Raw genomic sequence first — 26,577 nt, forward strand, 5'->3', positions numbered from 1 at the left:
CCTGTAGCAACTTTGCAATGCCAATAAATTTGCGTTATTGCACGGGATTAAAGGTAATCGGATGAAAAAGTTAAATATTGTCGCACCATGCTACTCCCCGTTAATATTCTTCCCCAGCGCTTTATTTTCGCGTACAACGCCTCGCGCGATAGACCAGTCGTTTTGCACCTATTTGCAACTTTCCTTTTTATGGAACAGGAAAGTACAGCGAACTACCCTAAGTCGTTGCTTTGAAGAAAGTATTTTTTTCCAATTTTATAGAAGCAACTTTAACCTCCGCAACGTTTACAAAAATGTAACATTTGTTCAAAGTCGCTATCGCAACAGGTCTGCAAGAATATACAAATATATCACGTGTAAAAATTAGAAGCCCTGACATTCGTTTCCGTTCCGTACAATACACTCTCATACGAAATAAACGGTTGAAGTGGTACAGTTGGAGGTGTTGGAACATTTCTGCGACTCAGTCCAACTAATGAAAGCCAATAAAACAAAGGAATCATTAGGTACTCACCTTCATTGTCGATGGAGAAAATCCCGATGCCATCGCCGCCTCGTATGGTGTATCCAATCCTGGAGTCCCCGCCTAGTGGGTCCGCGTCCTTGGCATGCACAGTAGTCACTAGGGTCCCGACAGGCTGATTCTCGAACACACTCGCGGCCATTACGAAATCATCGAACACTGGCGTGTGAAGATTCTCGTTCACGTCGACCACTTCGATAATGACCATCGTCTCTGAGGATAAGGACGGCTCACCCCTGTCCTTTGCCACTATTGTCAGAGTATGTACCTGGCGTTCCTCGAAGTCCAAACTCTGAGTGATCCTGATAGTACCGGACACTTTGTCTACTTTGAAATAACCCTCGCTCTCCATAGTGTCGGACAAGAAGTACTCGATATCGCCACCAGCGCCCTCATCTGGATCAGTCGCGTCCACCACAGCAACTACAGTCCATATTGGCACGTCCTCTCGAATCTTCACCGTATAACTGGACAGCGCAAAACTGGGAGCATTGTCGTTCACATCATCTACCGTCACCCTGACTAAAGCATCCGAGTACAATGGTGGCGCATCGGTCCCTCTGCCGCCATTATCCTGTGCCCGTATCCTCAGCTCGTAGATCTCCTGCCGTTCCTTGTCCAATCTCCCGAAAACACTCAACACACCCGTCACAGAGTCCACGCGGAAATCGTTGGTTTCGGTCACTAGGGAATAAGTGACGCGCGCGTTCTCCCCTAGATCCGAGTCGGTCGCGTTCGCCCGCCACACGTTCGTTCCGTTCAGCGCGGTCTCTGATATCCGGAAGCTCGCCAGGGACTTCTCGAATTTTGGCGCGTTGTCGTTCACGTCGAGTATCGTGACTGGCAACATCCGCGATGCGGACTTTTGCGGTTTGCCTAAGTCGTACACGCTGATGTTCAGAAAGTACTCGCTCTCGCGTTCCCTGTCCAGGTAACCTATCACGTTCAGATCACCAGTGTCGGGATCGATACCGAACACGGAGTCTCTGTCACCGCCCGAAATGCAGAACACTAGTTTCCCGTTGTAGTCCAAGTCCCTGTCCCTAGCGTGGATTCTCACCAGAGTCGTACCGATCTTCACAGACTCGTTGACCTTTATCTCACTGGGTAAATCGACGAATTCTGGCGCGTGCACGTTCTCACCGTATCTACTTGGGATCAGCGTGTACTCGTCATCCTTGGAGGGCATGTCGTTCCTCTCTGCTGCTGCGATGGCTTCCGTCAATCGTCGAGCGACCCCAGTGTCTCTACACTCGAAGGCACCAGTCTGATCCGACAGGATCCTTGCCTGTGAACCTAAGTTCCGTTTCGCGTTCACCAGGTGTATATGTACAGGGTTTACGTCAGCAAAGTGAGACCCATCAGTGGCTGTGACGTTCACCATTCTCTCAGAAACTTTGACGTCCGATAGGTCACAGGCGACAGATAATACGCCACTGGCCGAGTCCAGGGCAAAGCAACCATCCTCGTTGCCGGAGACAATGCGATAACTGATGATGTTGCCCGCGTCGAAATCGATGGCTGACACGGTGATGATCTCGGAGCCTATGGGTACGTACCGTGGCACGTGGCCGGTGCAATCGATCCTTTCAAACTGGGGCCTGTTATCGTTCACGTCGCGCAGCTTCACGCGCAGCTGCATCTCGGCCTGACGTCGGTAAGGCAGGCCCCAATCGCTGACCCGCACATGCAGCAAGTACTCCCTCTTCATGGTTTCGTAGTCAAGCACCTGCTTGGTCTTCACGATGCCGGAGAAGTGGTCGATTTCGAACGGCACCTTCTGGATATTGTCGATGCTGTACGAGATGTAGGCGTTCTCGCCTGAGTCACGATCCTTCGCGGTGATCTTCACGACCGATGTACCGGCCGGCTTGTTCTCGTCGATCCACACTTCCATATTCGACTGATCGAACGTCGGGTCGTTGTCGTTCGTGTCGACCACGTTGATCTTTACCTTGGCTGACGACTGTTTTCTCGTACCTGCGTTCCCTTGATCCACCGCGGACACTGTCAGTGTATAGAAGGCCTTTTTCTCAGCGTCCAAGTTCGCCGCTGTGTACAGCATTCCTGTCTCCGCGTTCACGTAGAATTCTCCACCTTCGTTCCCGCCCACGATCTCTAGAGACACCAACGCATTCTTCCCCTCGTCCGCGTCCGTCACTTTTAACCTGATCACTGGCGTGTTGATTGGCGCCGTCTCAGGTACCTTCACCTCGTAGATCTCTCGACTGAATACTGGTGCGTTGTCGTTCAGGTCGGCCAAATGAACAGGCACAAATTTGTAGCTGATGCGTTGAGGGATGCCTCGATCCATCGCGCGAAGGGTCAAGTTGTAACCTTGTTCCGCGGTTTCTCGATCAAGTAGGTGTAATACTTCGATGTTGAATTCGCCGGAGTGAGGTCCACCAGCAGGTCGAATTCTGAAATGACCGGCTGGGTCTCCGCCCACTATGTCCAGACTTGCGATCTGTCCATGAATACCTTCGTCGATGTCGTTCACTCGGACGATCGCATAGATGTCGGCATTTGAGTGTTCCACGATATCTGGCAGGTGGTGCACGTAGATCTCAGGCGAGTGCAGGTTCACCTGACGTACTTTGATCTTCACCGTTGCTGTGCTAGCTCTACTACTACCTCCACTACGAAAGAGGGCGCCACGGTCCTTCGCTAGCACCACTAGTTCGTGGACAGCTCGCTCTGAGTATCTGGATGGACAAGAGACGAACGTGATTTGAAATCTTTAACTGAAATTTGAATTTTATACGGCTAGTTATTGACAGTAAGATATTGGGAATACAGAATACGAGCAGTATGCGGATTGCTACGATTTCACTGAACAATTTTGGTAGAACTCCATTTTCTAATTCTTTGTATAAATCAGGGAATGAGCAATATAGATACAACTGGATCGTTTAAATAATAGATACTTGTCTGTTTACCCATTGGGCAAATTTTTTCGTACAAATGGCTCAAATTTACATCTGAATAAGTAGATTCAAACATACATTTGTTTCTTTTTGTGGTTGGTACCGTAGGCAAAATTGCAGTTTATGTAATTGGAATAACGCTCGAATGCAGTTTGGATAATAAGAGTTCAGCAGAAATTCGTTAAATCGAGCATCGAGTAAAATCTCTTTCCAATAATTAAATTTGGGCTAAATGGTGCTCTACAAACAAATTTAGACGATACTGTTTGCCGTTGATTTCGCGGAACTCTGCTCGAATAGTCAGTCTAAGAGAGAAAAGTGACCAGAGTGAAAATTATATTAAAGGAATAAGTATAGAAAAATTTTATTCTATATTTCTCGACATTTTAATCTAAAATTGCAATTTTATTTCCAGCACATTTTCTCGATCACCGTATTTATCAATATTTTTTGAAACTAAAATAATAACTTCAACGTTGACGCTGAAATCGTTATACAAGAAAAACTAATTCAGTTTGGACTTTGAGTCTGACATTGAGTATGTTATAAAGCATCGAAATATTTAACAGAAATTTTACATCGAAACTGCCTTATTTTCAAATCGGTTATATAAAAAAAAAAAAGACTGATTTACGTTTCAAACGCTTTGCCGAGCAGTCTCATAAAGCTGTAACACTGTAAATACACACTCACGCGATAAGGAACACCGTTCGAGATTTTTCTATGCGACAGAATTTTTCAACACCTCAAATCCGACACACTTTCGAACTTGGATCACCTAGTTCAAAACCACTTTGCATACTTCACGATCCGATATTCACCTCGGGTAACTCTATCCACCCTGTCACCGTGCAAAAGACGCGAGTATCAATCAAACCGATGGATAAATTATAACCACCTCGGAGCAAAAACGATCTTCTCTAGCGCGTCACCTTACGCAGTCAGAACTACGTCAAAGGGAAAAGAAGAGAACAAAAGCAAAAGAAAGGAAATAGAAAGAAGAAGCAGGTCCGAACAAATTGCTTCGTGAGATCCGCTTAAAGAGTTTCAGGCAATCGGGAGTGGTGAGAAAATGGCGGTTTCGAGGCGTAGGGACCTAAGCGATCCGCAAGCTCATCAAACGAAACACGAGAATTCTATTACGCGGACATACCTGAGCGGCCTGGTGAGCGTTATTACCCCACTGACCGGATGAACGGCGAACTGATCGGTCTCCTCGGTGAAGCTGTAATAAATCTCGCCGTTCCTGCCGAGATCGGCGTCCTCGGCTATTACCCTGAGTATGTTGCGGTGCAGAGGCGTGTCCTCCGTGATGGTTGCCTCGTACTCGGTTGGATAGAACAGTGGGTTCAGGTCGTTCGTATCCAGAATGGTCACCACGACCGTAGTGTCCGCCTCCAGGATGGTCACCCGGTTCTTACCGTCGCCTTTGGTCAGAGTGGCGCGCACCTCTAGCACGTAACGGTCCTTGCGTTCGCGGTTCAACACGTCCACGTTACCGGTTCGAGTCCGAATCAGGAGAAAACAAAAATCACCCACGGTGCGTTCCTCAGCTTTGAAGAACTTGTCGCGGTCGCCACTCATTATACGAAAACGTATGTCGAAGTTGCTGTTAGGCGACGCCAACTTTATGCCCATCCTTTCCTCAGGCACAACGTACGTCTTGCCGATCGAGTTCTCCGGGATGGAGACATTGTACAACGGTAGGGTGAAACGAAACTCGTGACCAGGAGGGAAGGGAAAGTCTTCAGCGAAGGACGCGGACGTAGAGGTCGGGAGCGTCGGAGAGAACGATCTGGTGATCAAGCTGCTGATACCACTGCTACTGCTGCTGCTGCTGCTGCTACTGGCTGACGACGAGAACGTGGTTGGCGCGAAAGTGTCGGAAGACGGGGTACCCGCTGTGGCCGCGAGCAGCCACAGCCACAACCATGGCCAGGCGAGCAGCACGCGCTGCTTCATCCTCCTCATCGTCGTGTCGCTAGCTCATCGTCAGCGGTTTTTGCCAGTAAAATCCGTCGTTTCCCCGGATGAACGAGGGAACCGTGGCTACGTAGCCTGTGCTATCCGTCCTTGTCGAACTGGTCGGGCCTGGAACAGAGAATAGAAGGTTGGTTAGACTGAGAGAGTATTCCTTAACACTGGTGGGGTTTAAGGTGGGATCGATTCGTGAGAAAAGCTGGACGAAGCGACAGTCGCTGCGCTAAATCCGGGTTATCCTTGACGACAGCCACTGGCTTCCGCTCGATTGAGCGTGATGAGTAGACGGTTTACCTGAAGGGGCTAAGGAAAGAGCTATTGACAGCAGGGGTAAGGCTCTGTACACTCTGCTAGAGGAATTGGAAGGCTTGGTCGATGCTCTTATCGCAAAGCAGGCTCCAAGTAACCAAATGTAATTCTTAGGTTGCTAAGAGTAGATATGCATTGTACGTGACAAATAGGTTAGCAGTCGAAAGGAATGTGGTATAGTTTAGTCTTAATGCAATAAAATAATCTTCTGGCACCTCACCTTGAAGGCAGGTGACGAAATAGTCAGAAGGATGAATTTTAGGAACAATGGGGGAACGAGGCAAGCGTAAGTCGAAGACAAAGGCCCCCAGTTATCAAGCACGTTAAATGATTGAAACTGATAGGATTGATAGTGAAATATGTACAGAAGTAACTAGTTTAATGATCTAATACTTTATGTGCCTCTATATGAGCCAAGAGTATAAAGTCTCGAAATAGACTACCTCTAATAAATAGATTTGATCTAACTGTCGTACAACCCTATTTCTAGCAACGTTAACTACATATAGAGCAAGGTATAAAACTCTATTGATGTATAGAGATCTCTAGAGATGTATCGCATACCCACCGCCTTCCTTGACACTGTGACCAAATTGATCCCTGTTCTGGATGATGAGCAGAGGAGTCGTTCAATGTTCATCGCGAACGATTCGTCTTAGGTCGTTATTGTAAATTTAGTTCTAGAGTCAACCTCGATATCGTTGGTTCGATTAACGCTCACTGATTGTACGAAGTAACGCATTGGTGGTATAGCTATCGCGACTATCAGATCTGTCGCTTCACTCGACGAATTTATCGAGCTGAAATTCCGGCGGACGATCATTTTTCGGAAGCATGCGTGGTCGGGATTTACGAATTCAATAGTCGGGAGATAATTGACATCAATCGGGAACGCGTATCCAGGAACGAGGATTGTTAAACGCGCGGAAAATAACGTTCAATTTTCAGCTATATCCGCGGCTATTAAGCACGATGAAAAGTAAATCTGCTGCACCATTCCCAGTGCGATTGCGTTTAATTACGCGTGAACGATCATTCGCCCACCAACTTATCGTTCGCAATTTTTCTCTCTCGTTTCACGTTACATATCCGTTTCGATCTTCCTTCTTCTTATTTGCTTCGAAGGATATGATCCATACCGAAGAAAACCTATGTATTCAAACACCTTATTTTCCGTGTTATCATTCGGACATATTCGTATTTAATTTCCTTATTTATTTATTTATATAAGTGAGAATTAAAATAATTTGCAGTTACTGAAAAGAAATGACACGAATTCGTGTAATATTGATAGAAGTGCTTCGAAAATTGTCGACTACAAAAGCTCAACAGTTCAATTTTAAAATCCGAATCAAGAAGGAAGACCTAACTTCAACTTCAACTTCAACTTTCGTCGTTCAACATAACTTGATAAACTCGTCCACTGCAAGTCCAATCTGAATTTCGAGTTTGGAGATACCTGGGAAGTCTCGTGTCATTACACGAACATTTATACAAGTGCTAGCGTGGTTCACTCGGCAACCCGATCGGTGAATATTTCGACCGTGAGAGTTTCAGTAGCTAGGTCTGATAACAACGCGAAACGTTGAATCCGATAACGGAGGCCACGATTTTGCCTATCTTCCTGCGTCCACGAGCGGCCTCTCAATCGGCACTCGTGGAACCCAATCTACAGTTCCTCGCTAGTGTACAGTAGCGACGATCATGGTTGATCGATACGTTCCACGGCGATACTGCCTCGGGAATAGGATATCGACGCAACGTCCGGCGAAAAAGCAGCAGAACGCGTCCTGTTTCCAGTGTAAACAAGCGAAGTAGACTCGCGTGTCACTGACTGCTTCGCTCGTTGCAAATGGTGTACGAATTTTTTGGAACGTCGAGCGAAGGTTCCCCCAGATATTGGAGACAGAAGGAGAGTACAAAGGTCAAAGTTTCAATTTTTCGAATTTTTTAAATTTTTCGACAAGGAGATTTGTGAATTTCTGACAATTTGAGATCTTAAAGTATTAAAACATGAAATTTTATAATTTTTAAAGCTTCAATGCTCCAATTTCTAAAGATTCCCTGGATTTTTTAATTTCCATATTTCTAAAATTATAGATTTTCCAATTTACAACTTTCAAACCTGCCAGCTTTCATAAATCTCGACAGTTGTTTCACGAACCATTACACCTAATCAAATTTCCCCGTGAACAGCGATAATAACAACTTCCTTCTCATAGCCCAGAGACACTCGACAAAAACCGCGTATAACTCCGATCCACTAGTTCTTCACTGCTCCTCGGATTAGCATAAGCAGTTATTTCCTCGTAAACACAAAGAACAACTGGTTAATACGTGACTGTAGCATAACCAAAAGCAATTCCAAACTTCAAAGAGTGCACGAGCATAACAGCGGGAAGACGCTGCACGCTGGATCGACCTTTTTTCTTCTTTCATCTCGTTTCTTCGTCGAACCTCCTAGCAAGCTTTAACCAATCTTCTTCTCGACAGAACGCAAAAATCGGAACCGTTAACGGTGCGTTTAGCCACGTCGGAGAAAAACAGTCGAGACAAACCGGCTAATTATCGCAGTGCCTTTCCACGCTGCTAGCCAAGTTTCTTGCGCGGTATAAAATCGGCGAGATTATCGGTACAGTTACCACGACAAACACAATCATGTCTCGCGGCGCATCCCCACCCTCACGTTGCGCAAACGCTGGTGCGCGGAACGCTAGAAAACGATAGCGTGGATACGTGCGCGCGCAGTGGAATTTAAACCAGCTTCACGCCTTACATGTTCAACGAATCCGAAGAATTCTGTTTCCATTTTTCTTCTATTTTAATTATATCATGTTAATTATAGCAGCTTTACCCTGTCATGGATTTTTACGCTTTTCGTAATTAGATATTTGTTGCCTCTCGTTTAATTTATGGACGCTTATCATTATGTAAACGTTTCAGAATTTACATATCTTTTACCAGTATTCAAAACTGTAAAACGGAGCGTGGTTAATGAGACGTTGTACGAGTTGTAGAAGGTCTATAATCAAGAGGATGTCTTGATGACCTTTCCGATTTCAGGGTGTCCTTCGAAGCACTCTGATGTGGTGGGGTTAACGAAAGATTCTCATAAATATTCCTTTATATTAATCAATCTAAATTTTTGAATTCCTTAAATTTCTAGCTACCAAATTAAAAAAATTAACAATGTACATTCATCTGTTAAGTAAATTATATTAGATCTACGAACTTCTTAAATTTCGAGTCTCGAATTTTTCAAGTTACAAAAATATTAAAAAGAAAACCTTAATTCTTATTACTGATATAAATCTATTGGTCAATTTTCTGCATACCGTGTAAAACAGTCAACCAAGTACATTTGACAACCACCGTCGAAATGCTACGAAATAAAACTCGTTTATAAATATTCGTCAGCCGTTCCGGAAAAATAATTCCTGAACACGGCCATCTCTCACCCGTACTAAGAACGCAAGGACAAGCAACGACACGGACCCACTCACGAACACTCGAAAACCATAGGTATAGATCTGAGATAAGTTTGGACAAGTTTGGTTCACTTGTAGTCATGTCTACCGCGCAAGAAACATCCGCGAATTACTTGTTCGTCCAGTGGATACGCGACTTTAGACTCGGTAACGACCGCGCTAAACTCCCGCAGAGATATTCACTTTGCCTCTCGCGTTCCAAAGAGGAAACGAACCCGTCTCCCCAGCACAAGCAGACCACGATCCCGAGTTGTTTCAGATAAAAATCACCGAAACGACAGTGTATTTTTAGGTATTCTCGCGATTTCCACGGTACAAGGTGACCGGGAGAATAGCGAGCGCCGCCACGTTGGCGCCACTGAGCCGTCCGTGTTCCGTTCCAGGCAAGACGGCCTAGCAACCTTGAACCAACCTTCCGAGACAACCTTGCTCGCTCGTTTTCCACACCTGCTCATGGGAATGGCCTGTACCGTGAACGAACATTTCGTGTCGTTCATTTCGATTCGTCAAAGCGGCAACGTACGTGCTGGTGATACAAAATGCACGCACAGCGAGGTGTTAAGTCGCTACAGGTTCAGATGACGGAGGGCGTGGTTGGGTCAGATAGTTGCAAAATACCAATCGCATTTATCGTCATATTGACCTAAACCCTGTGTAACAGGAAAATTTGTTATATTGAAAATGTTGCAAATGAAAATATGATTTCTATACTACGCGTGTTATAGTATTCTGTATAAATCCAAGGAAAATGGATCTATTATATTGTATGTGACCAAACAGACTGGCTTTCCTTTTGTGAGAAACACCTGAGCCCCACAAGGATATGTTTCAAGTCACGTATCGAATTAAATACCTTATATCTTCCCTATCTTCGTTGAATACTTCACGCCTCGTTTAGACAATCTTCCCCCAAACCCAACAGTCGAGAAGTTCATCCACCCTCCTGTGATTTATCTCCCGGTATTTATCAGCAGAAACGATGTCGCACGTTTTCGTCGTGTACCAATTCGTAACGTGGCACCGTCAACGTGGACGAGGAAGAGGCGCGATAACAGTTCCGATGAAACAATGCTTTTACCAGGGCGACGAAAACGAGATGGTCCCGTGGGACGTCAGCTGGCGAAATAAATTTTCGCGTCACGTCGCTGAGAAGAAACGGAGACGTGCAACTGGTCCCGATACATCAGCGGAAGCCCACGTCTACGTGAGAGGTAGTCTAAGCTGAGATAGATGGAGGGGCAAGAAGTTTCGACTTAGACATATGACTATCGATAAAGTTATGGATAAATGTAGATGATACTGACACATTATCTATACTTGAATATATCAGTAATGCCATTAATCCTTCAACTCTAGAGCTACAAAATGAGTCAAAATAACCAATATCAGAGTCTTTGGTTTTGCAGTTACTGGAAACGTGCAGATACTTTTTCGTAAAAACCTGCTGTATCACGTACTAGAAGATGAAAATATTAGTATGAGATCGGACCGGTTAGTCGGAACTTCGATCACAGGCTGAGCCGTGATAGTGAACTGAAGACAACGTATAGAACGGAAGCTATAGATGTCTGCGTGCAAAGATGAAAGGGTATGAGAAGTGTCTGGTGGGTATTATCGGGTAGATAGCTCGTCAATGATCCTGTTGGTTAAATCGAGCGTGAATCGCGACGTTGATCTATGAGAAAGAAAAGGGTGCAAAGGGGATGGAAATCTGTAATATCTTTCTTAGTTAGAGTTCAAGATATTGTGTTCTCTTTTCTAAAATATTTTCTTCTAAATTCCAACATTAAATCCCAGCTTTGAAATGATAGATACAATTCATGATATATAATTACATAGATAAATATATATATATATACATATATGTGTGTGTGTATTTCTTTATACAGATAAATAATAAAAATAAATTTAATTAAATAATAAAGATATAATTATACAACATTACAATAACAAATAAATATAATTAAGTGATAAATATATATTTACACTATCATATTCTTGCCTTATATATTAAAATTGTATTCACTTTCTAGAATTCTTTTTCTGTCAATAACTGAAAAATAGTTTTATCGACAACTTATTTGCTTCTAATATTAACATACAAATCGCATTACTAACAACCAATTATTTAAATAACAACTGTCAAAAATAAAAGAAATTTATGTATGTATCTATTACATCCTACAAACAAATAGGAACCCAATAACGGTTAGGAAAACAACCGAGCAAGAAATGAACATTATTATACTTGACCATCCTTAATCGATACCTCACCCCATCGAACCACCCTTTCCCCAAAAGTGAAACGATTATTTCCATCTCATACCTTTCCAACATCGACCGAAGGTCCAAAAACAAGACCACCCAAATGCACCGATATCAAGACGAACAGGCAGATAAAACTGCCCTACTCTCTCGTAACCTGTGCTTCGAATCAAACCTATTTGACCGTCGCGAAAAATCGGCAGCGTCCAGCTCACCGAGGACAAATGGAAACGATACTACCCAAGATCGCTGTCGGTATTTCAGACAGACGATACGAACGATCACGTTCGTTAACGAAACGACCGATGGAGGATGCAGACATTACGTGGAATTAATTTTTCCGGCTTTCGACTATTTCTCTGTAGCGACGTGAAAAAAAAGGACCGACTAACGTTCCGTCCGTGCTTCGCGAGAGCAACGCGTATGACTCGGGATAAATCCGATTAGTAGGTGAACGCCTATATATCCAGTTGTCGATGCGAACGGTGACGTTGTCAGATTAGCGCGACAACGCTTTCAGTGATACCCCGTACACGATATTGGGGCAGTAGGAGCCTGTCTACATATGTCCCCTATGGGGTGTCTCAATTCGTTGTTTGTCGATCTCTTCCTGCCTTGTCGGCGATTTCAACAAAATCGAAGATTAGAGAAATAAATTTTGTGCGTATTCTATAGTATTCGTTCTTTAATAACATAGTACATAACATATTTCATAACCGCTAACGCATACGCAACAGCAGATATACAGTCATCCCTTAGCTTCAGACCTTATTCATCTTCCAATCTTATCCTTACGTACAGTATTCCTTCCCTGTGTCCCTTCTGCGTCATACTTATTCTGCAAGATTATATATATATGGCAATTCGTAAAAAGCGAGATTCATATTCTTCTACGAACTTACGATATAAACATCGAAATAGAAAGAAGAAATCGAGTAGATTTTCAAGAAATTACGTACTCGCTCCTACTATCTGGAATCCAACATGACACTATATACTAGACACATTAAAGAAGAACCAAAGGAGTAATCAATACCGATTAAAACTAAGCGACAAATTTACCGAGAAAACCAAATCCTCGAAACCAATCACGAAGGAAGGGAAGAAGATAAATTCATACAAAACGACCGCTATCAATGTTCCACGGAACTTGTGATGCTTCAATCTTCAAACAGAAAAGCAGCGTCAGCCACCAAGCACACCCCTCCACTATACCCATCCTCAGTCATCTTCGTTAAAACGTCAGTTGCCACAAAAACCAACGCATTCGACCCTCAAAAGGACTCTCTATTTCCCCCTTCCTCTCGACGGTTTGCGAACAGCGCGACTGAAAAAGTACCCCAGAGGTCCTCGAGCGCAAGAACGCTTGCGACGATCTCATCGCGAGATCACACGCTTATTTTTCCCCGGCGCCAAGGAGGCAGCCAGCTCGCGATCGCGCCTGCACGTTCCCAGTATTTAATAATCACACGCGGGCGTCGGTTTTTATCAAAGCGACGCCGAAGCGGCTTTTATCTTAGCCTCGCCACGGCCCCGAGAAAGCCATTATTTCGCCATCTGTCTGAGCCTGCGTTTGACTAACTTCACCACGCGGATTTTTGTCACGGGTAAATGCTCTTTATAATTTCTTCCTCCATATCTCTGATTCTGTGTGCCTCAACGTCGCTGTTCTTTGTCAAATCTGGCTGGCTCGCTTCTTATGTTCGTGATTATCACGAGTTTCGAGGGTGCATCTGAAGAGAGCCTGACTGCTACCTTGGGGGAGAAGAGAGGATGTTTGCTTTGCTTCTCACGGAGAGTGGATTGACAGGTCAGTGAGGTAATTTCTTTGATCGTTTGCAATTGCACTTTTTGCAGTCCAAATTAGAATCCTTTAAACGTCCGTTATTTTACCAGGAACGGAGAAGGTTGCTATTTAAAAATGTAGGGAACCTCCAAATCTTCGGAAATTAATACTGTCATGTCATATTATATAATTTCCACTAATGAAGTCTTCCTTGTATTTAGAAGTAGCACGGACACTTGAAACCACGAAATTTATTACCTCACCCTGCATGTAGATACGAAGTGATTCGAAGTGTTTCAAATTCTACCGCTAAAAGTAACATGTCTAGGCTCTCTTATCGAAAATACTCGTCCTAGCAGGCGCAGCTCTCGTGGAGGCCAACGTAACTACGATCCAGTTCTGGGCCCCATTCCCACGCCATCGGGTTTCCACGATCGACGCGACCTCTGCGGACACTCCAGCTCGATTAACGAGTCTCGCCTATCGACTTCGTGCAGCTGGCAGGTGTCGAGGTCGCGGTCAGGGCGCGGCATTTTGGCCCACGTAGAATCGTAGGCGTTATCGTTTATGGGCGAGAATGTTTCATTCATAAACTGTGCGATATGGAATGAATGGGAGGCGTTTGGCTATCGGGTGAATGAATTTGTCCGTGATTTGGATGGACGGGTGAAAAGGATGATTGATTTATTAGCTCGAGATCGTGTAGCCTCGAGATGGTAATCCGTATTACGGTAACGATAAAAGATGGTGGGTGTAAAAATGGAGACGGTAATACGTTGATAACGTAAAGCGATTCGCAGGTAGATGTAATTGATGCAATATAGTCAGCGTTTGATCGTATCTGACCCATCATCTCGTTCAAAATAACTCGATTAATAGTAGACGTAGTCTGGGAATGAAAAACCTTTTATTTACGATTAAAATTTTTGTAAACTTTTAAATAGGAATAGTGGCACACTGCAAATTGAAAATATAATAAATATTAATATCGATCAGCAGTAAACATGTCCTATGATATTAAATGTAATAGGCATGAGACATTAATGACAAACAAAGAAAGACAGAATAAAAAAAAAAGAATGGAACATTAAAATAATTGCAACTGAACAATATTCAGTGCTCATGCACTGGCTAGTGCACTGGCTATGCACTGAATATTGTTATTCTAGTAACTAAATAACAAATGATATAATTAATTTTATATCCATATTTAATGTTGTTCTTACATGCTATATGTTCAGTACCAATTTTTAAATCCTGAAGGAATAAATAAATTAACGAAAGGGCATAACAAATGAAGCAGCATAACCACCCAGGAATCTGCAAGCTTTTGCCAAAACCAACCCCAACTAGTGAATCGATCTCGATGTTCATCGTCACAGTAATTGTACAGAATCCCCCAAGTCTTTACGACCTTGCAAACCGCTTCAACGCGATTATCCACGATACCACCGTTCCTATTCCACACAAATACCACCTACCCCTTTTTGCTACCACCCTTCACGCAGCACCAACGATCGAGTCCAGCGGAACCTTCCGCAAAACCCAGGCAAACTTTCCCATGAAGAACTACGATCCTAGGGAGATTTACACTGCAACTAACAAACTGGGAAAAAGCTCGTGCCCAAACTTTTCCTATTTCGTTTTATCGTACCTCGTACTAACGCTGAAATCTACGTGTTGCAAGGTTCTATGAAACGTACACTTGTCTCTAAAATATAATGGTGATTATAAAGATGACTTAAGTCATGCATGCTTCGTTTTTGAGATATTACAATTTTTATGCTTGGATAGGTTGAAGATTAATTTCGATACAGCTGCGTATTCGATATTTTCGAAAAATGATTTGACACTGTTCTAAAATAAGTGAAAAACTTGTTTTATTTCTATCTACATATTTTCGATTCGGAATACTTGTAATTGTCGATACGTGTGATCATCGTATAATATTCTCGCAGAATGGATTTCATCATGGCGGACGTTCCATCTTCTTTGTCAGCTCTGTCGAAGCCCCAAGCCGATGTATTGATCGTTCGACGTGTTCGAGAGAGACCGGACGAAGCAATATTTTCTGTATTTCTAGCAGAGTGTACCGGCTGTCTGGGTTGATAATTAAACGGGACGGAATGACCTCCTTCCAATCCCTCTACGAGCTGGAACAATCGTCTTCGCGCGTCGTCGAACGCATTGTGCGTCGATTTATCTCGCGCGCGAACTTTCGAACGCGGTGACAGTTGGATTATTGCATGGCCGCGACGAACGTTTTCACGCGTCACGACGCGGCATCCCGCATTCCAGAATGAACTGCTAGCTGTTCCGCGAATTATTTTCATGAAAGTTTCATGATTTTTAATTATTTATTAATCGCACAGACATTTGAAGATATTTGGGCACCATATGATTACCATCGAAATTTTTCTTTCGAGGCGAAGAAATCACAGTAACTAAAAGATCAAATTCTGCAATATTCTTCTTGTTCCGGTACAAGAAAATTTAAGTAAATAAAAAATCTGTTTAAAGAAGGATTTTACATCAAAAGTAAATGACAAGCAAATATCGTTGTATTTTGTGGCTTTTCTAGCGAGTATAACCCCACTCTTCCCACTGTAGCGAACGTTTCGATGTACAACTTCAAAGTATTTTAAGCCAGGAAACATCAAATCAAATTTCGCTTAAACAAACCCCAGTTTGGCTGACTTTTCTAGACTCTAGTGGAAAACGGCTTAAAAGCGTCAACTTCTTGCCTCACCGTGGGCGGATTCATTAAAGTTAAGGATACGGTGGCAAGAATTCAAGGAGAGCAGCCGGTGCAGAGTGATCGCGTTGACAAACGAGCTATAAGTAGCCTAATCGAGTTTCCGGCTGCCATGGGTGAGGTTGGGTGGGATGCGAACCACAGCAAGAGCGGAGGTGTGGGGCGTTAGGCCACCCGCATTCGAACGTCGTCCTTGATAAACAACCACTGACGATTAAATCAATCCAGAAGGTACCTTGTCTCGACGCATTAGGTTCGCCGTCGTGAGAAGATTGGAATATTTTATTTGCTGAAGTTGATAATTAGAGGACTGGAGGTCATTAACGTGATATAGTTTGCGATTGTTACTGAAAGCAACTTTTTCTAGAATGAAATTTAAAATTAGGGGGCTGAAGATTTCGTGTTTCCTTAGAACATTCGTGAGCATAACAAAAGATTATTTCTTACAATGCAGGCAGACAGCATTGAACTATATGAAAGAACGTAGGGTATATTTTATTAAGAAACACTGTTAGACAGATTTATCAGTTTCTGGTTTAATGAAATACGCAACAATTACAAACGTGCACCTTCAATTTTCCTCTTTCGGATACGGTGAAGCACCTACTAGAGAGATGAGGAATTTCAGAAACTATGAGATCAAATTTAGCGTAATATAAATATCTAAAAGTATCTTGTTCAAGTATGCAACACCTTCAGAAAGTTTTCGACATTTGTATAAGAGTTTCAGTATCAGAAATTTAAGCAAGAAGTTTAATTTTGTGATTCGTTTTAATGACAAGATCGGCGACTTACCAATACTTCCTATCAAGAACACGACGAACATCAAAGTGTAAATTCCGTGCAGTGGCAAGTAACTTTAATCTCCGTTCACCTCGCTTTTTCTCGTTTACTTCTCCTTCTAGTAGCTCGTTTCACATACCAGGAATTTAGACCTGCAGCTACACGCTCTTAATTAATTTAAGATGTATCAGATAACACTCGGAGCGCGTTCCGGGGGACGAGATAGCACCAAGTGGTGGGGGTAGCTACGAGACAGCGCTTATGGTGGGGGTAGCGACCTTCGACACACGATTGATTTCAGGTGCACTATATCCCCTACCCTCGCCCAGTGTTCACCAGTCGCCGGCTGAAAAGAAGCGTGATCTAATAACTTGCAACGCACAGTTAAAGAGATCGACAGCCGTTCGCTCGTTTAAATTGCTTTTGGCACCGTGAATGTGCCTGCAGTAACTACGATGGCGGTTTTAGCGCTCGGCCGATCAATTCGATCGATTAATCGGTTATACATTCTTCGAGGCTCGTAATTACGCCAAAGCAAGTTCAATTTATTTCCCCCTGTTAATCGTCGCTGAGAGAAGAAATTGCACGAAGGACTTCGTGTTCCTTCATGTTCGACAATATCGTCATCCGAGGTCGGCTGTGAATGGAATTCCGGACTCCTCTCGAACTCACCCTCTCTTCCTTACCGCGGCACAGGTCTGGTGAAGGTTGAGGATCATAAAACGAGCCCAACGAGCTTCGCCTTGAATTTTCCTGCCAGTAATTAGCCGGGCAGTGGGCGTTCGAATCGACCAGCGACATTAATCGACAAAGTGACCGCTTCCCTCGAGACTTAATTGCACGCTGCAGCTGAACACCTAGCGGAGCAGCCTCGAGGGCACAATTTTGCGTGTACAGACATGTCCGATTTGGCGGTTCGTCGCGAATCAACGTCCGCTGAGATTAAAAAACACGGTATCTGGGGATAAGGTAATGAAACGACTTTCCTTATTCTTGCGGTCTTAAACGATTTCATGTAAATACGGTGCTTCGGCACGGTCGATTGGACGGAGGTAATCACTGGATTGATTTTTCTCATTGCATGTGTATGTGTGATGTGAGATGGAAAAATTGAAAATCATATAGAAGCTTGAAATATAGCGTGAGTTTATGGTACATACGAAGCGGATAAAGGAATGAAGGGGGAGACAGGTTCAATGAAGGACAAGGACCTGATTTTCGATTTATATTTAGGACTGTGGAAAATATTTTGGTTCCAACTTCTATTACATGGGCTCTTAAGTGGTCTATGTTGCAATTCAAATTTCGATGTTGAAAGACACATAGTACGTTATTTCATTACTTTGCTGTTAAACATTTTTGTATATAACTTGAGAGGAGAATTTTTAAAGCGTGGAATTTATCCTTTTGCACTTAAACATTTTTTATTACAACTCGAGTTGCGAAATTTTGAAATATATCATTCATTATTTCGCTTTCAAGTTCTTTTTATTGCCACTTGAGAGCAAAATGTTCAGGATATAAAATTTATACTCCTGCATTTAAACCTTTTTATTACAATTTCGACTTCAAATTTTTAACGTATGTTATTTACTATTTTGCTCTTACATATTTCTGCTGCCACTCGAGAGCAGCGTTTTTAAAATGTGTAATTTATTCTTTTGCAGAGTGATATATGAAGTAAAATAGCTTTATGAAAAGAATTAGTTTATAATCATCCCAATACAGTACGATATTCTTCTCAAAATTTATATTTATATGTAAATAGCTGTACGCCAATTGTTTTAAATATTTTATTAAACAGATAATAGAACCCAATACACCAATAACGATTGTTCCACAGATAATCGACCTCATTTTGTCTGCATTTGCACCAAATAATACGATTTAAATTGTGAGCATGCTGAAACCATACGAATATCGCGCAGTGACAATGAATAAGAGCATCAATGCAGGAAGCAGGCGATTAATAGAGATAATTCGTCGGTAGTTGCTGTTTGGTCTCGATGACGCTTTTTGTCTAGTGTAATTCGGATCGAAATGAACCGACGCATCCGGAACTGCCTCTGGATATGACACTACTCCGGAAACTAGTTTTCCTCTAGAATTGTACTGGCTCGTACTACGTAGCGAGAAGTTAAATTAAAGCAATAACATCTGGCATCGCGTGGACCATTTTACGTTTTTCGATTGAGGTTGAGATCAATGATAAAATATAGCTGTAGCCTCGAACTACGTTCCTGGTCCTTATATTTTCTGATTTCTGTTAATTCGATCGTCAAAATAGTCAAGTATGTAAAGTTTAATTATCGGTTAATATTAGGACTAATTTATCCTTGAAAATAATATACCTATGTCAATGTGATATCCCGAATATGAAATCCCATTAAAAACTGTTAAAGAGATTAAAAAATATTTTTAGAATAAAATTTAATGAAATTAGTAATTTAACAGAATTTTCTTCTTATCGTCTGTATAGTGTAGCAATTTTTATGAAATCCCAATAAAAAATTAGAAAGTATTGAATTTTTTTTATTTTATAAAAGAAACATGAAGTGTTACATTAAATGTAACATGAAATGTAACATGAAATGACATGCGGTTTATGTTACAAAAGTGACGAGAAAATTCGTATGACTTTCGTTGGATACTTTCAATTTTATAATATTATTTCGTAGATCCAGGTCTCATTCCAAAGAGAATTGATATTGTACCCTTCGATGCGACGAATCCGGAAGCAACTCAATTTACTAGGGAAATAGACACAAAAGGTTCACTGAGAAACTGATTTGGTTACTATGTTCTGAGAAGTCAAAGCAGATTCCACACACTTTTCCGTAGAAAATACTACAACTCATCGATTAATTCTGCTTCAAGAACTTCGTAGACCAAACAATCAAAATCTGACAGAGTATAGTAACACGCGGTAAAATATCGAATATAAATAAAAATCAAGGACAGAATAATTGTATATCAGAATATAAATCAAACAAGTAGAATAAATTTTTCTTGTACGATATCCCGTTTTCGAAAAAATTGGCTTTAAAAATTTTAGAACGTGTGCAGCTACATCTTGTCTTAAAGATCTCACCCACGAATAATTGGGCTCAATTCTCTCAAAACCGAAGCCGCGTAGGAAAAATTTTGTTCCGCGTTTTCGACTAGTTTTTTCACCATTGATCACTGTATTAAAAACTATATATTTCCGTTAAACCAAATTTTTAAATCTAACAATAGAAAAACATGCAACTCTCGAAATCATACAATCCTAGTTTAAACATTTTTTTGCTACTAGTAGATAATACTACTGACCTAAATTAAAATGACAATAGAGACAATTCATCAATAAATCCATCAATAAAATAATCCTCCAATACTCTACGGTTCTCCAAATTATTTGAATGAACAACACATCTCTCGCGTCCGAAACGAACTTTTCACCCAACCTAATCCACTTTATTACTATGCTATCCTGCACCGTCTGCCTCGTGACACGTTCCAAGCCGAGGACACCTCAAGAGGGTTACAAAAATATCTTTTTATTTACGCGGTCGTAAAGCAATCCACAGGCCAATCTATCCGGCGCGGTGCTCTTGAATCTCGAGCAGGGCTAAGGGGTTATTTGTCAACCTTTATTTTGTTTCCCCGGACAGACAAATCCCCCAAACTAGTTGCGAGACGTGGAACACGTACGGTAGATATAAATGAAGCGGACTCGAGGTTGTTCGCCTTCTTCAGCGCGACCAAATTCCGGTTAAGACACCGCAAAGGGGCTTCGCTCCAGTTTAAACGATACCCGGGGCGAGGGTGAGTAGACGTGTCTGGCTTCGCGTCTACCCTTCCCGGCTCGTTGAATCGATATCTCGCAGTCGGTCGCGTAGTTTGTTCCTTCAGCCTCTGAGTCGGTCGCCAAGCTAAATCGGCGAAAAATGACACCAAGCCTCCAGCGACAATTATGGTAACCAGCCGTGTAACTATGATGGGGTAATTTCTCGCCGGGGTAGTATCGTGATGGAAGCGCGTTGAGCTCTGTATAATTGAGTAACTAAAAGTGAGTAATTCGAACGGCTGAATGCTACACAGTCTTAGGGTCGAAATTCATGGGATTTCTTTTTTTTATGAATTTACGAATTTTAACGTAATAATACAGATTTTTCGAAATTTTATCAACATTAATTTTCATATATTTTGCTCGTTTCAATTTTGGTCCACGTTAATTTTTGTACTTCTCGTGTATTTTATTTATTTTGAGTCCCACGTATTTTATTTATTTCAACCTTTACGTATTGTACTTATCTTGGTTTCTATTTATCTTGTTTATTATTTTGTTCTTATCGTTTTTATGTATTTTAATTTTCGTATATTTTATTGCAATTTCAATTATTTTGATTATGTTAATTTTCATTGAATGTTGCAACAGCAATAATACATGGAAAACATGCCTAATCGTCCTACTTGAGGAGTAACAAATCATAAATCAAAGACAATGGCTATGAAAAGCAGCACTTGGGCAGATAAGCACATAAATCTTAAAACTAAACAATACAAAAGAGAAACTTCCCTGACAGTTTCCCTCTCCTGAACCAAAGTCCTGCCAAAGCTCCATGTCCAATCAGAAACTCTATTTTTCCTCCACTCACAAACACATTCCACCAATCATCGCAAACCAAGACTAGACAAGATAGACGATAGTTAAAAGTCGAAGACGACACATCAGATGGTTTTTAAAAGTCGGACACAACACATCAAGACGGTAGTTGGGAGACAAAACGAGAAGACAGAAGATATTCTTGCCTTATATATTAAAATTGTATTCACTTTCTAGAATTCTTTTTCTGTCAATAACTGAAAAATAGTTTTATCGACAACTTATTTGCTTCTAATATTAACATACAAATCGCATTACTAACAACCAATTATTTAAATAACAACTGTCAAAAATAAAAGAAATTTATGTATGTATCTATTACATCCTACAAACAAATAGGAACCCAATAACGGTTAGGAAAACAACCGAGCAAGAAATGAACATTATTATACTTGACCATCCTTAATCGATACCTCACCCCATCGAACCACCCTTTCCCCAAAAGTGAAACGATTATTTCCATCTCATACCTTTCCAACATCGACCGAAGGTCCAAAAACAAGACCACCCAAATGCACCGATATCAAGACGAACAGGCAGATAAAACTGCCCTACTCTCTCGTAACCTGTGCTTCGAATCAAACCTATTTGACCGTCGCGAAAAATCGGCAGCGTCCAGCTCACCGAGGACAAATGGAAACGATACTACCCAAGATCGCTGTCGGTATTTCAGACAGACGATACGAACGATCACGTTCGTTAACGAAACGACCGATGGAGGATGCAGACATTACGTGGAATTAATTTTTCCGGCTTTCGACTATTTCTCTGTAGCGACGTGAAAAAAAAGGACCGACTAACGTTCCGTCCGTGCTTCGCGAGAGCAACGCGTATGACTCGGGATAAATCCGATTAGTAGGTGAACGCCTATATATCCAGTTGTCGATGCGAACGGTGACGTTGTCAGATTAGCGCGACAACGCTTTCAGTGATACCCCGTACACGATATTGGGGCAGTAGGAGCCTGTCTACATATGTCCCCTATGGGGTGTCTCAATTCGTTGTTTGTCGATCTCTTCCTGCCTTGTCGGCGATTTCAACAAAATCGAAGATTAGAGAAATAAATTTTGTGCGTATTCTATAGTATTCGTTCTTTAATAACATAGTACATAACATATTTCATAACCGCTAACGCATACGCAACAGCAGATATACAGTCATCCCTTAGCTTCAGACCTTATTCATCTTCCAATCTTATCCTTACGTACAGTATTCCTTCCCTGTGTCCCTTCTGCGTCATACTTATTCTGCAAGATTATATATATATGGCAATTCGTAAAAAGCGAGATTCATATTCTTCTACGAACTTACGATATAAACATCGAAATAGAAAGAAGAAATCGAGTAGATTTTCAAGAAATTACGTACTCGCTCCTACTATCTGGAATCCAACATGACACTATATACTAGACACATTAAAGAAGAACCAAAGGAGTAATCAATACCGATTAAAACTAAGCGACAAATTTACCGAGAAAACCAAATCCTCGAAACCAATCACGAAGGAAGGGAAGAAGATAAATTCATACAAAACGACCGCTATCAATGTTCCACGGAACTTGTGATGCTTCAATCTTCAAACAGAAAAGCAGCGTCAGCCACCAAGCACACCCCTCCACTATACCCATCCTCAGTCATCTTCGTTAAAACGTCAGTTGCCACAAAAACCAACGCATTCGACCCTCAAAAGGACTCTCTATTTCCCCCTTCCTCTCGACGGTTTGCGAACAGCGCGACTGAAAAAGTACCCCAGAGGTCCTCGAGCGCAAGAACGCTTGCGACGATCTCATCGCGAGATCACACGCTTATTTTTCCCCGGCGCCAAGGAGGCAGCCAGCTCGCGATCGCGCCTGCACGTTCCCAGTATTTAATAATCACACGCGGGCGTCGGTTTTTATCAAAGCGACGCCGAAGCGGCTTTTATCTTAGCCTCGCCACGGCCCCGAGAAAGCCATTATTTCGCCATCTGTCTGAGCCTGCGTTTGACTAACTTCACCACGCGGATTTTTGTCACGGGTAAATGCTCTTTATAATTTCTTCCTCCATATCTCTGATTCTGTGTGCCTCAACGTCGCTGTTCTTTGTCAAATCTGGCTGGCTCGCTTCTTATGTTCGTGATTATCACGAGTTTCGAGGGTGCATCTGAAGAGAGCCTGACTGCTACCTTGGGGGAGAAGAGAGGATGTTTGCTTTGCTTCTCACGGAGAGTGGATTGACAGGTCAGTGAGGTAATTTCTTTGATCGTTTGCAATTGCACTTTTTGCAGTCCAAATTAGAATCCTTTAAACGTCCGTTATTTTACCAGGAACGGAGAAGGTTGCTATTTAAAAATGTAGGGAACCTCCAAATCTTCGGAAATTAATACTGTCATGTCATATTATATAATTTCCACTAATGAAGTCTTCCTTGTATTTAGAAGTAGCACGGACACTTGAAACCACGAAATTTATTACCTCACCCTGCATGTAGATACGAAGTGATTCGAAGTGTTTCAAATTCTACCGCTAAAAGTAACATGTCTAGGCTCTCTTATCGAAAATACTCGTCCTAGCAGGCGCAGCTCTCGTGGAGGCCAACGTAACTACGATCCAGTTCTGGGCCCCATTCCCACGCCATCGGGTTTCCACGATCGACGCGACCTCTGCGGACACTCCAGCTCGATTAACGAGTCTCGCCTATCGACTTCGTGCAGCTGGCAGGTGTCGAGGTCGCGGTCAGGGCGCGGCATTTTGGCCCACGTAGAATCGTAGGCGTTATCGTTTATGGGCGAGAATGTTTCATTCATAAACTGTGCGATATGGAATGAATGGGAGGCGTTTGGCTATCGGGTGAATGAATTTGTCCGTGATTTGGATGGACGGGTGAAAAGGATGATTGATTTATTAGCTCGAGATCGTGTAGCCTCGAGATGGTAATCCGTATTACGGTAACGATAAAAGATGGTGGGTGTAAAAATGGAGACGGTAATACGTTGATAACGTAAAGCGATTCGCAGGTAGATGTAATTGATGCAATATAGTCAGCGTTTGATCGTATCTGACCCATCATCTCGTTCAAAATAACTCGATTAATAGTAGACGTAGTCTGGGAATGAAAAACCTTTTATTTACGATTAAAATTTTTGTAAACTTTTAAATAGGAATAGTGGCACACTGCAAATTGAAAATATAATAAATATTAATATCGATCAGCAGTAAACATGTCCTATGATATTAAATGTAATAGGCATGAGACATTAATGACAAACAAAGAAAGACAGAATAAAAAAAAAAGAATGGAACATTAAAATAATTGCAACTGAACAATATTCAGTGCTCATGCACTGGCTAGTGCACTGGCTATGCACTGAATATTGTTATTCTAGTAACTAAATAACAAATGATATAATTAATTTTATATCCATATTTAATGTTGTTCTTACATGCTATATGTTCAGTACCAATTTTTAAATCCTGAAGGAATAAATAAATTAACGAAAGGGCATAACAAATGAAGCAGCATAACCACCCAGGAATCTGCAAGCTTTTGCCAAAACCAACCCCAACTAGTGAATCGATCTCGATGTTCATCGTCACAGTAATTGTACAGAATCCCCCAAGTCTTTACGACCTTGCAAACCGCTTCAACGCGATTATCCACGATACCACCGTTCCTATTCCACACAAATACCACCTACCCCTTTTTGCTACCACCCTTCACGCAGCACCAACGATCGAGTCCAGCGGAACCTTCCGCAAAACCCAGGCAAACTTTCCCATGAAGAACTACGATCCTAGGGAGATTTACACTGCAACTAACAAACTGGGAAAAAGCTCGTGCCCAAACTTTTCCTATTTCGTTTTATCGTACCTCGTACTAACGCTGAAATCTACGTGTTGCAAGGTTCTATGAAACGTACACTTGTCTCTAAAATATAATGGTGATTATAAAGATGACTTAAGTCATGCATGCTTCGTTTTTGAGATATTACAATTTTTATGCTTGGATAGGTTGAAGATTAATTTCGATACAGCTGCGTATTCGATATTTTCGAAAAATGATTTGACACTGTTCTAAAATAAGTGAAAAACTTGTTTTATTTCTATCTACATATTTTCGATTCGGAATACTTGTAATTGTCGATACGTGTGATCATCGTATAATATTCTCGCAGAATGGATTTCATCATGGCGGACGTTCCATCTTCTTTGTCAGCTCTGTCGAAGCCCCAAGCCGATGTATTGATCGTTCGACGTGTTCGAGAGAGACCGGACGAAGCAATATTTTCTGTATTTCTAGCAGAGTGTACCGGCTGTCTGGGTTGATAATTAAACGGGACGGAATGACCTCCTTCCAATCCCTCTACGAGCTGGAACAATCGTCTTCGCGCGTCGTCGAACGCATTGTGCGTCGATTTATCTCGCGCGCGAACTTTCGAACGCGGTGACAGTTGGATTATTGCATGGCCGCGACGAACGTTTTCACGCGTCACGACGCGGCATCCCGCATTCCAGAATGAACTGCTAGCTGTTCCGCGAATTATTTTCATGAAAGTTTCATGATTTTTAATTATTTATTAATCGCACAGACATTTGAAGATATTTGGGCACCATATGATTACCATCGAAATTTTTCTTTCGAGGCGAAGAAATCACAGTAACTAAAAGATCAAATTCTGCAATATTCTTCTTGTTCCGGTACAAGAAAATTTAAGTAAATAAAAAATCTGTTTAAAGAAGGATTTTACATCAAAAGTAAATGACAAGCAAATATCGTTGTATTTTGTGGCTTTTCTAGCGAGTATAACCCCACTCTTCCCACTGTAGCGAACGTTTCGATGTACAACTTCAAAGTATTTTAAGCCAGGAAACATCAAATCAAATTTCGCTTAAACAAACCCCAGTTTGGCTGACTTTTCTAGACTCTAGTGGAAAACGGCTTAAAAGCGTCAACTTCTTGCCTCACCGTGGGCGGATTCATTAAAGTTAAGGATACGGTGGCAAGAATTCAAGGAGAGCAGCCGGTGCAGAGTGATCGCGTTGACAAACGAGCTATAAGTAGCCTAATCGAGTTTCCGGCTGCCATGGGTGAGGTTGGGTGGGATGCGAACCACAGCAAGAGCGGAGGTGTGGGG

The 26,577-nt window shown here is 42.1% G+C and overlaps 1 protein-coding gene across 1 annotated transcript; it reads right to left on the bottom strand.

Annotated features, from left to right (window-relative positions):
• Positions 1-269: 269 nt before the first annotated feature.
• Positions 270-5,421, bottom strand: LOC108550231 (fat-like cadherin-related tumor suppressor homolog). The gene is made up of 3 exons (XM_017903931.1): positions 4,604-5,421; positions 402-3,228; positions 270-329 (listed from the first exon to the last, which is right to left on the bottom strand). The coding sequence occupies exons 1-3, from the start codon at positions 5,419-5,421 to the stop codon at positions 270-272; spliced, it is 3,705 nt and encodes a 1,234-aa protein (XP_017759420.1).
• Positions 5,422-26,577: the final 21,156 nt, after the last annotated feature.

Source organism: Eufriesea mexicana, unplaced genomic scaffold, assembly GCF_001483705.2.
Source record: "Eufriesea mexicana isolate 0111107269 unplaced genomic scaffold, ASM148370v2 scaffold47447488, whole genome shotgun sequence".
Taxonomy (NCBI): Eukaryota; Metazoa; Arthropoda; class Insecta; order Hymenoptera; family Apidae; genus Eufriesea; species Eufriesea mexicana.